This window comes from Pseudorasbora parva, chromosome 2, assembly GCF_024679245.1.
Source record: "Pseudorasbora parva isolate DD20220531a chromosome 2, ASM2467924v1, whole genome shotgun sequence".
NCBI lineage: Eukaryota > Metazoa > Chordata > Actinopteri > Cypriniformes > Gobionidae > Pseudorasbora > Pseudorasbora parva.
Window position 1 is genome coordinate 57,924,491 of NC_090173.1, and position 12,196 is coordinate 57,936,686.

A 12,196-nucleotide genomic window follows, 5' to 3' on the forward strand; every position below is an offset into this window, starting at 1 on the left:
CAGATTGGCTAAATGTCAAACCACAGAATTGGGTGCGAAACCATGAGTAGTAACATCCCAATAACATGGTGAGGAGAGACAGAGGTGCTGTCAGAGGCATTGCAGCACAACACAGTTATGTAACCAGGAGATCTGTTTGCCCAATAAGACTACAAATCCTCATCATTGTTTATAGATGAAAAATAAATAGATAGCTAACCTCTGTGCATGTCACAAAGACATTTAGTTTAATTGCAAATGACTACTTTTTTTCCCCTTTGATCGTCTTTAACAATCATTATATAAACCATTATATTTTTCCTTTACAACAATTGATATGAAGCACTACAGTTATGACATTTTATAGGCCAACCTAGAAAAGCCAAAATGATTTTTTCACACTGGATTCTGAATTATTGTAGAAAATAACAATGTATTATATTATACTACACCACATACACGACTTCGTCACCACCAGTAAGCTTTTTAAAAACTCTTGATTTAAAAAAAAAAATTTCCCCTGAAACTTTGAGCAAAAGTGCAATAAAAACACAGCAAAGCTGTAAAAGCTGACTAGTGAGAAAAGGAGTTTGCCTGTTCCTAGCCCTCATTTAGCCATCTGTTAGCAGCTGCCTTTTTAAAGACTTTTTTAAAGTAAAAGCTTTAATAAAATTACAAGGGCGGTACATTAATACTGATGTATTTTACATCACAGAATAGATTGTGAAAATGTCTTGAGCTTGTGTTAGCCAAAGACTGTATTGCAAGCATTTAACCAAAAACCTATTAAAAACCAATTGTCTTCATGCCAATAAAAACGAAAGTGCTTAAAATGTTTATGTTTTTGGGTCTCGGCCAACAAAAATACATCATCCCCGCACACTCTATTAAAGCAATGGAAGCATCCAGAATATTCATGAAGGAACCCACACTTGCACTCACCTGATCATGGTGTTCAATCCCCATACTGAGTGTGTTGAGAAGGATAGCAAACATGATCCCTTGATTAAAATATTTGCTATCCACTATTTGGGTCAATTTGTCCCGGAAGTTCTCCCAGTACTGAGGCAGGCGGATCCCAAGGGTATTTGCTCGGCTGGGCTCTGCTCCATTGGAGACCATCTCCCCTTCTGAATCAGTCAGCTCCAGATCGATGGTCTCTAGGGCCCTTGCACAAAATGGGCAACTCAGGAGCTCAAGGAGCATCTGAGTGGGCACCACACCTGCTATTTGCAACAGCACACGACTGTGGCCTACAGGGGGGAAAAGCACAGTCAGTCAACAGTTGATACCTTTCAATACATTAAGGAAACACGAATGAACCATTACATTTGCTTTAGGAAGCAAACATGCATTTTATATATAAGGGTACAATTAAAATGTTAATGAAGTGTTTTACATTACTTCACATAAAAAGACCATATCATAATTAGTTATGTTTAATACTGCAGTTTGTAATGCAATACTGTAATCATGTTACTTTTAAAAGTAACATTCCCAGACACCAATTGCTGATTTGTCCGACTCATGATTTATCATTCACATGATTTATTCAACCTGGAATTTAACTCAAACTTTAATAGATCTTACAATTAACCTAATGTGTATTGTAAGGTCATGTACTTCAATGATTACACATAGTATCTAGACCTAATTTGTTCCGCTTTACCAGTTACTTTAACTAGTAAGTCTATTGGTTTATATTCTAGTCACAGTCAGGACAGTGCTCGATATATTCGGATACAGAAATCCACAAATAGTCATTCTGCAACAGACTGATGTAGAAATGAAAACTTAAAGAGATGCCTTGGTTCTCTGGGGCTGAACAAATGATATAATGCAAAACCAAATGTACTAAATTCTACTTATTTATTCCGAACAGTAATGTAGTACTGGGACAAAATGTACTGCTCCTGCTGTAAATGTATAACTGAAAGTCATTTACATGTTATAGATTTAAAGGAACAATCAACCAAAAAAAACAATAACGTCTGCTAAATTTCCATGTCTTTCAAACCTGTATGATTTTAACTTATGTTGGAAACCAAACCTTTTTTTTGTTATCTTTGACTTCTTAGGACAAAGAAATGTTAAAAAACACAGAAGAACCAGATACTGCATTTCCATCCAAATCTTTCACCATTTCCAAATCTTTCATATTTCTGAAAATGTGCCTAAAGGAGTGTAACAGCTTGTACAAAGAACTTCTGATATTATTTTTTGGTTAATACTGTAGTAAGAAAACGGTCTACTCGTCTTTCGTTCATGCTAAGTGTTTTGCCTCTTATTCTGTGTCAGACAGACAAAACTCAACATTTAATGTCAACTTCGACTTACATTAAACAGAAAATTCAACTCAGCCTTTAGTGCATTTTGACTTTATGCATTTACTCAAGCTAGTGGCATTTCTGATCACTGATGTCTTACAGACATACATGAATATGTGAATTTGGATTAAATGAGAGCTGTGGTAAATATTAAGTTGAGTTTGGAAAGACATGAGATGATGAGAATTTTTTATTTATTTGGGTAAACTAAATCTTTAATGCTACTCAGCTAGAACCCCCAGCAGCCTGAACCCTTGAAAACCAACTGATCTTTTCCCTCCAATGACAAAAAAAGCCAGCTGCCTCTGTCTAACAAAAGGAATCAACGGTTAACATAGGATTTCAAAGGGCTTGATGGCCGCAATCGCTGGAGTGCTGGCTATTGCCTCACTCCTTAAAAGATGGTGTTAATGACTTTAACATTTGAAGTATCGATTTTCTGTCGCATTCGTAAAGGGCTGCCTGATGATTATTTCTCAGAATGCCTTTCTTTAACCTGAAACAGGCTGTGTAGGGTGAGTACAAATGGACCTGACTGGAAGTGGAAATGAAGTCTATGAAAAACTTACTATGTTCTCCTATGAGCTGGTGTAGCTTCTCAAAAGGATCCATGGTTGGCAAGATGGTTGGGTAGTTAATAGTTCCCCCATAATAGTTCCCATTCGACACCATTTCCAGAGCCTCGCCGGGTCCAGTAGAGGCCACAGGACTGGGGTTGCCATTGCTGAGGTGCTGTTGTTGGTGCTGTTCGAATAGGTTGTGAATGGCCTGTGCCTGCTGTGACCGTTGACCCCGTTGCCACTGCCTCCTCCTCCTCCTCCACTCAGCACGCTGTTGAGGTGTACTTTATTTCTGTTCTTACAGACTTTCCGGTACAGGAGGTTTATGTACTCGAGGATCTCCTTGTAGCAGCTCCCCAGCTCAGAGTATCGGGCAAGATTTTGCATCAGCTGGCTCTTACACTGCTTAGTTTCAGCAAACTGAGTTGATATTACCACCATGCACAGGTTTATCATGAAGAAGGAACCGACCTGAGGGACACAAAGGTCACTTTAGTTTACCATTATGAACATGTGGAGTCTCTTTAATGCCTATTTAATGCTCGTTTTACACCTCACATGTAAGTAGTGCACACACTATAATTCAAATGTTTGTCTAAGGCTCACAGAGGCTGCATTTAAAAAAAATCTAATATCCAGTAAAACCGCAGTATTGTAAAATATTATTATTTTGCATTAAAGAATTAATTATTAATAATATTTTTAATATATTTTAAAATGTAATTATTCCTGTGATGACAAAGCTGAATTTTCAGCATCATTACATTAGTCTTCAGTGTCACATGATTCTTCATAAGTTATTCTAAAATGCTGATTTGATTTCTTATTTTTATCAATGTTGTGTGTATATTTTACGATTCATATTAACCAGGGTTCTGCTCAGTTCAAACTCAGGAGCTGAGCTGTAATTTTAAAGTCATTCTCAAGTAAAATTCCTGCATTTGAATTCAAATTTAGGACCGATTCTAAATAAGGTTCATTTAAGCTGAGTATCAGATCTATTTGTAATGTCACCTGTACATTTGTAAATACTACTTAATACTTCACAAATGTATAGACCAGTTAAATTTGTCTGAATTGTAATTTAATAAATTCCACTTCCTGTCATTGTGCTCTACTCATGTATATGGTGTGAAACAGGCTGAAAATATGAAACGTGTTACAGTATACTTACTATAATAAGAAATATAAAATATATAAAATTGTAAAAGGAGTGCGCATCCATGACATAATACATTATGTCCGCCCATCCTTCCAAAGTAATAACCTGCAAAAAACAGAAGAGAAATTAAGAAGAAATGCTGTGAGATGGAAGATTTAAGTGATCATTATCTTAAGTTTGGCCCTAAAGAATAGCAGTCTCAGGGGCCTGGCTCACATTTCCAACTGTGCAGATTGCTGGTGGCTCAAACACTGAGTTTTGAGAGTTTGCTTGTGGAATGGAAAGCCTGCGAAACTGTATTTTTTCACAATCTAACTGGTTTTGACTTACCTGCTAACTATGTTCAACAATAAACACACATCACTGGAGAATATTTGTGAATTATACCATGGTCTGTTTTAATACTCGATTCTGATTGGCTGGAAGGTGTGCAGTAAAACCGTTTAATGCACAGGTAGTTCCAGTCAGTTTGATTACAGTTCGAAATTAATCCGCCACTATAAACACTGGCAGTATCAGCCACAGATATGTATACATATCAATGGCAACATTAAGTGACATGAGACATGACGTGACACACAGAAGCCAATAAAGCTCAGATATGTATACGTATACATATCTATAACTTTGTGCATGTTGGCACATCCGTGGCACATGCGGTCTTCATTGTCATGTCACTGACATTATCGCGACCAACACTGACACTGACATGACACCTGCATACACCGAGTTGCGGAACATGCCGGCGTCTGTCGTGCGTTTTTTTACATTCTATGATGGTCGTGACACCTACATTGACAGACTCGAGCACCTATATTATTTAATTTAATGCATTAAATGTAATGTGTCTTTATAGGTTGATGCGGGGTTCACACTAGGCTACATAATGATGATTCGTTCAAATAAAGATTGCCTTGTCACTGCAGTGTTGCCTGTCATTCATAAATAATTTTAATAAATCCATTAAATAATCATTAATTTATGTTCGATATGCTCAAGCAACGACGGGATCTTCAGACTGACATGAAGAGATCACAAACGCATCTGTCTCTCTCTCTCTCTCTCTCTCTCTCTCTCTCTCTCTCTCTCTCTCTCTCTCTCTCTCTCTCTCTCTATAATGATTTTAAATAAATGTGGTAATTTTGGCCATATAAAAACATTTCGATGGCTCTACTTTATTTAAAGCGACAGTGTGCTAGAACTAACGAGACGTAAGAAAACAACCGTCATTTTAACCCGTCTCTCAAAAAACATCAGTACAGCTTTAACTTGTTTTTAACTTGGCACATAACCATGGTATAAGCGGGATAATCCACGGCTAGCCATGCATTAAATGATTTTAATGCACGACCTAGAAGCAACCACCCTCCGCTTCGCGTCGGGGGGTTCTTCGCCTCTACGCCGTGCATTAAAATCCTTTAATGCATGGCTAGCCGTGGATTATCCCTTACATGTTTCTGTTTTCTGAAAACAAAAATTCCAACAGACCTCAAACGACACATTGTTTAATAGCATTCTCTGATGGAAATAGGTTATGGAAAGTTTTTGTTGTTGTTAATAGGCTAAATAAATGTATTTGTGGCTTAAATTTAATAGACAGCAAAACTTAACAGTTAACTAATACTTTCAACATTTAAAATAATGTAGGAAAATATCTGACAAATTACAAATATCTGAAAAGATGGACAATAAAAAAAAAATAATCAAAATTTTTTTTTACAGTAACTATTATATAGGAAGGTCTAAAAAACAAAAACCTTCTCCCCGAGGTGTCATCTTATGAGTACAATCCAGGTCCTATTAATATCTTATGTCAACACAGGTGAAAACCCTTCAGGCCTTCTTTTATAATTGCATACCCCGTACAATCTTTATCCACTTGTTAAATCGTGACGTAAGGAAAGCTGTTTCTGGGTCCAAGCCTCAACTCGTTTCACTTGAGAATGCCATTGACGCCCGTTTCTGAGCGCGATTTATTCATATTAAACATCAAACGTTTAAAAAAGTTGAACATTTTAAATACTTACAGTCTACACAACAGTCTCTGTGCTCACAGCGTCACATACATTAATATTTTAACGATTTAAAAAAGATGAATCACTGTCTGGCCATCTGGAATTTTGGTATGGAGAAAAAGGTTATGATTATAGCTTTTTTGTAGTATCACACCACATTGTGTGTGTATATTAGCACGGTTTGTAGTTTTTATTGTGGTATAAGATAGAGCGTTTGGACCCGGAAGCGCTGCCGCGTGACGTCAGCCTTAACAACCGGATAGCCCAGCAAAAAGGAACACCATGTGACTGACCCACTTGGACAAATGAGACCGAGAATTATTACAGGTCTCATTGTGCTCCATTGTCCAGGTCTCATTGTCCTTACAGTGGGCCTAATGCACCCCTCCACCAAGGGCATGACAGCGCATATTAAATAGTCTTAACAGGGGTCTGTGCCATCAGTGTGGTGATTCAACTCTTCTGATGAGGATGGATTGAAAGTACTAATGAGTTAATATGCAGCGGGACAGTTTTTCTTTTCTTATTTAATTTCCACACCCATCTAAAAATCTCATCACATCTCCTTCCAGGAAAGGGGCAGAAATGACTAAAACAGACATTTGCTCAGAGGAAATTCAATTATTTGGTGTGGTTGGAGCATGCTTAACAAGACTTTGTTCTTTCAAGAAGAAAATCAAGCAATAAAAAGTTGTAAAAAGCCTCATCTATCTTTGGAATAACTAGGGCCTTTGACTTCAGGAAATAGAACGCTTACTAATGCATTCACACTCCCAGAGTGTCCAACAATAAGACCATTGATGACATGTGGAAAAGGGATAAAAAATAGGATTCCAAGAGGAATGTACCTGAAATATCGCAATCCAGGCATATCCGATGTTATCAAAGTTCACTGCCCCTTTGTGCGGGTTGAGCTCCCCGGCTTCACACACATTGTAATATAAATTCCAGTTAATGCAGCTCCTGTTGTTGGTCCCATTCAGCCCAGCGTAGGCATGCCCAAGTGGAGGTGGATTTAATGTGCACTCCACACCCTCGTTGAGGTGGGGCACGTCACTGCACCGCAGCATGCCGTTTGCCCTGATGGTGGAGCAGATGAAGGGGTTGTCCTCACCTTCTTCACCCATATAATATGGACTCATGGAGAGATTATAAAGGCTGTGGAAACAGATAAAAAACAAAGTGAAATATACGGCATTTGCTTACCGATTTAAAAAAAGTTGTGACACTGTAGAAATTGTGAATAAAAAAGGAATGCAATCATTTACAAATCTTTTTTATAAATTTTAAAATTTATATTTTATTCACAATAGAATATAGAAGAAATGTTGAAAGTTAGACATTTTGAAATGGCATGCCAAATATTGGCTCATTTTGGATTTCATGAGAGCTACATATTCCCAAAAAGTTGGGACAGGTAGCAATAAGAGGCTGGAAAAGCTAAATGTACATTTACAAATGTAAAGGAACAGGAGGATCAATTTGCAAATTTTTAGCTCAGTTGGCAACATGATTGGGTATAAAAAGAGTCTCTCAGAGTAACAGTGTCTCTCAGAATTCAAGATTGGCAGAGGATCACCAATTCCCCCAATGCTGGGGCGAAAAATAGTGGAGCAATATCAGAAAGGAGTTTCTCTAAAAAATTGCAAAGATTTTGAAGTTATCATGATCTACAGTGCATAATATCATCCAAAGAGTCAGAGAATCTGGAACAATCTCTGTGCTCTGGTCAAGGCCAGAAAACCATACTGGATGCCCAGGATCTTCAGGCCCTTAGACAGCACTGCATCACATACAGGAATGCTACTGTAATGGAAATCACAACATGGGCTCAGGAATACTTCCAGAAAACATTGTCGGTGAACACAATCCACCGTGCTATTCTCCGTTGCCGGCTAAAACTCTATAGGTCAAAAAAGATGCCATATCTAAACATGATCCAGAAGCGCAGGTGTTTTCTCTGGGCCAAGGCTCATTTAAAATGGACTGTGGCAAAGTGGAAAACTGCTCTGTGGTCAGACGAATCAAAATATGAAGTTATTTTGGAAAACTAGGACGCAATGTCATCCAGACTGAAGAGGACAAAGACAACCCAAGTTGTTATCAGCGCTCAATTCAGAAGCCTGCATCTCTGATGTTATGGGGTTGCATGAGTGCGTGTGGCATGGGCAGCTTACACATCTGGAAAGGCACCATCAATGCTGAAAGTAGAGGTTAGATCGGGCTCAAAAAAAATCAAGCCCGACCCTACCCGAGCACGTTGTGTCCGAGCCCGGCCAGGCCCGACACATTAACTGTAATTATGAGCCCGAGCCCGATTTAAACCCGACCATTGTTCAATACGTGGGCGTTTTGATGAGAACGAGCCTGTAATGAGCAAAGCGCAGTGAAGCGGACTGGTGAGGCTCATGATAAAACTACATTGATAAACTTAAATGAGTTGATAACATCGCTGTTTTCTCCACAGCGACTGTACAGCTGAATAAATAAAATTTTGTTGCAATATTTTCATGTTTAACACTTTGAAGCTGCTTTGAAACAATCATCATTGTAAAAGCGCTATAGGCTATAAATAAAGTTGACTTGACTCCGCTCAATAATCCGCAGGCGCGCGTGCGCTCATGATCCGCTCACCGGTAAACTGATGTTTGCTCAAATCCAGCTCATTTATCTGTAGCTTACTTTGTTGTAGCCATTAAACAATGTGTTTTTTCCTTCATATTTATGTTTAAATATTATATTATTTTTACATTTCACCTGATTACGATGAGTGAATAGATGCGAGTGGGTCAGAAATGATTTTGATGGTTATTTAGTTTAATATTAAGTTTTGTAGAAAGCATTTATTTCGTTTTGTTTAAACTGTATCTTAATTAAAAAAAGGTTTCTTAGGCCAATTGCCTGGATTTAATAAATAAAAAGCAAATAGCAGACTATAATCGTGAGGTGAAGTCGTGGGAGTGATCGCTTTCATTGCTCATGAACTGGAGCGCGCGTCTCATAAATAAACCCAAACTCAGCAGCTACTCGCCTCACAGACATGACAAATATGCGTATAGAAAGCTTGAAATGTCCACTTTTAAACGAAACGATTCGAAAATATTTAATTAAGCAAAGTGCAGTGTTCACGCGAGCAGCTCTTGACACAGAGCGTTTCTGTTTATAATGCTGCGCGAGCAAGTTAAAACTTTTTTAAATATGGATTAAGATGTTGACACATTTTATTTCGGTTTCACCACAACATATAAGCCACTTTACCACCGTTGGTCCGATTGGTTCTTAGAATGTAAGGAATGTTTCCAGTTGTGTTTCCACTTAAACACTGGAAAAGCAGCTTGAGAGTCATTACATTTAAACTTGAAAATTGTATAAATATTGTTCAAAACCATCTGAAACCATCAGGACACAAAGAGTACATTTTTGTTTTTTTTTGTTTTATGTTTTCCTTTTCTTTATCATGGACACTTTTTGATTCATATCATGTCACAAATGGTACTGCTAAGAAAACAGGTAATCAACTGATTGCATGTTAAGGCTGAAACGGGTCAAAACTCTGCTTTTACTGCCATCATATGCCGTGCTTAGTATAATTTAATCTCAATTAAATAAAAATTAGCTCGTCTTTCCTGCAAAATAAGAACTGGCAGATGAAAAATTTAATTACAGAGCCGTTACACAAATGCATGCATTCACAGAGCACCAATTCCCCACATTACATCAAAATATAGGATTTACAATTCAAACCCTTTTCGACAACTGCAGTCTGTACACATCAATGCCTACATCAGAGACTCTTTTGTGTAATTTTACTCTTGTACCTTTATTGGAGGTGTGTGTACCTTCAGTGCTCGGGGACCAATGGCCAGCACTGATTTGACGCCAGGGTGCAATGCTCAGTTTACAAGACTGTCAGTGGCTGAAATGCCATTGCTGCTGGCAACAGTTTGCTGCCACTTTGGATCATACTGGTAGCGTTGATATGCTCCCAGCGGAGATAGGGTAAAAGAGGAGAAGAGGGGAAGAAGGCTGCCCGTTAAATAAGAGCAGGACAGTACTTACGTTTTGACGTCATCCGGCATGAAACACCGATTCCTCAAAATTCCAGCCCACAGCTGCACCCCAACAATTCCAAATATATAAAAAAAAAAATAAGCACAGCAGGAGGATGTTGCCTAATGCAGGCAGAGTTTCAAGAAGCAGAGTCACCAGTATCCTCATACCTGAAACACAAAGGCATAAGAAAACACAGACGCATTTTAATTATCCTGTGCAAACTCTATACTGCTTTTAAAGTTTGCATAACATTCTATTAACCATTAAAGGGATACTTCAACGCTTTTTCATATTAAACTATGTTATTCCCTTAACTAAGACGAGTTGATACATACCTCTCTCGTCTCAGTGCGTGCACTTAATCTCGGTGACATTTTGATAGCATTAGCTTAGCCCACTAAGCCCAGTTCATTCACTATGGTACCAAACAGAGATCAAGTGCGACCAAGCACCTCCACGTTTTCCCTATTTAAATACAGTTACACCAATAGTTGAACACAAACTCCCTCACATCTCCCCCTCCCTCTCTCATTTCTGTCAATAGGGGGGATTGGGGATATGTGAGGGAGAATGTTTCAGCCGAGACTTTTTACTGCGCCGAGTCGGAGTACTCTCAGAAGTGCTATTCCGCCTTACATTATAGTTCTCCTTTTTAATCCGCTTAGAAAAGCTCCACGTTTTATTTTATGTCATCATACTTGATCATTCAATTATTCGTATAACTGTATTTAAATAGGTCAAACGTGGAGGTGTTTGGTGGCTTCTAACTTGATCTCTGTTTGGTACCATAGTGAATGAACTGGGCTTAGTGGGCTAAGCTAAATGCTATCAGATCGTCACCGCACGTCAGAGATTAAGTGCACGCACTGAGACGAGAGAGGAATTTATCAACTCATCTTAGTTAAGGGAATAACATAGTTTAATATGAAAAAGCTGTGAAGTATCCCTTTAACTGTTTCAAAATCTACTAAATGGACATTTTTTTTAAACAAATTGAGGGAAATTTAATTAAATACTTTGAGAAATAAATGGGAATTAGATTTCAGCTATGTTGTAATTAAAATATATCATATTGCAAATGGACACATTATTATGAGGTGAGTTTTTATGCGTTCTTTTAACTAGAGGAGCACTAGATATACACAGTAAAAAAGCAAGCACATTGCCTACAATACTAAGAAATGTGATTATCTTCAAATACATTAAGACCAACAGAATCCTCCTATATGTTGCCCTATCTAGGGAAACAGTTGTTGGAAGAAAGAATTTAAAATTGTGTGAAATGTTCAGGGTTTGTGAGTTCCCCACATGCATTGCAGAATGAAGAATGTATGCAGTTACTGTTATATGACTGTTGATTCGCTGTTACAATAACTGTTTTTTTTTACTTTTGTAGTTGTTTTTTTCTCCCCATTATTGTTAGTTTAAAAATATGTCAGGATTTACTAAAGACAGTGAACATTTTGCAGTAAAGAGACATAGACAAAGTTATTTTTGCAGCTGAACTTATTACATATGCATTTGTAGGATTTTTGCTTTCAGACGCAACATGTACGGGAGGAGAGTATTTCACACAAGGAATCACACAACATGGAAAGAAATCACACAACATGATTTAACAAGGTTTGAGCTCATCAATTAATTTGTATTTGCGCCAATATTTACAGCCCAAAAAAAGCATGTCTTAAACCTGACGCTAATTTGCGCTGCTCTTGTTCGATTGCATTGGTCATGATCTGGCTGTAATCTGTGTTCTTTCATTTGCATGTCGTCAGTAGATCGCATGCAGAACTTTCCACTCCCATTAACGCTTTTATGGGATTGCACACTCATGCTAATTTGCCCAGTTTAGTAAATCTAGCGCCACCTAACACACATTTATCAACGCCTTTAGTGGTGCAATCTAAAGCTCAAGGATCTTGGTTTTGACGTGATCAACCGAGTTTGAATCCGCCTTTTGCAGAGCTCGCTCTCTTATCACTTTTTCCATCACATATCAAATTGGAAAGGCATTTACTTAAAATAAAATAAAAAAATAAGAAAATGTTCTAAAAGTGGAAATAAAGTGCCTAACGAAACATTTAATAATAATAAAAGCAT

General features: G+C 37.8%; 1 protein-coding gene across 1 annotated transcript in view; it reads right to left on the reverse strand.

The window, feature by feature from the left end:
• LOC137049264 (voltage-dependent T-type calcium channel subunit alpha-1H-like) overlaps nt 1-12,196 on the reverse strand; it is a 124,280-nt gene that overhangs the window by 101,511 nt on the left and 10,573 nt on the right. Inside the window, 7 exon segments of the mRNA XM_067427765.1 lie at nt 922-1,232; nt 2,876-3,073; nt 3,076-3,337; nt 4,041-4,133; nt 6,892-7,201; nt 10,103-10,194; nt 10,196-10,263. Of these exon segments, the coding sequence (XP_067283866.1) occupies nt 922-1,232; nt 2,876-3,073; nt 3,076-3,337; nt 4,041-4,133; nt 6,892-7,201; nt 10,103-10,194; nt 10,196-10,263 (1,334 nt within the window).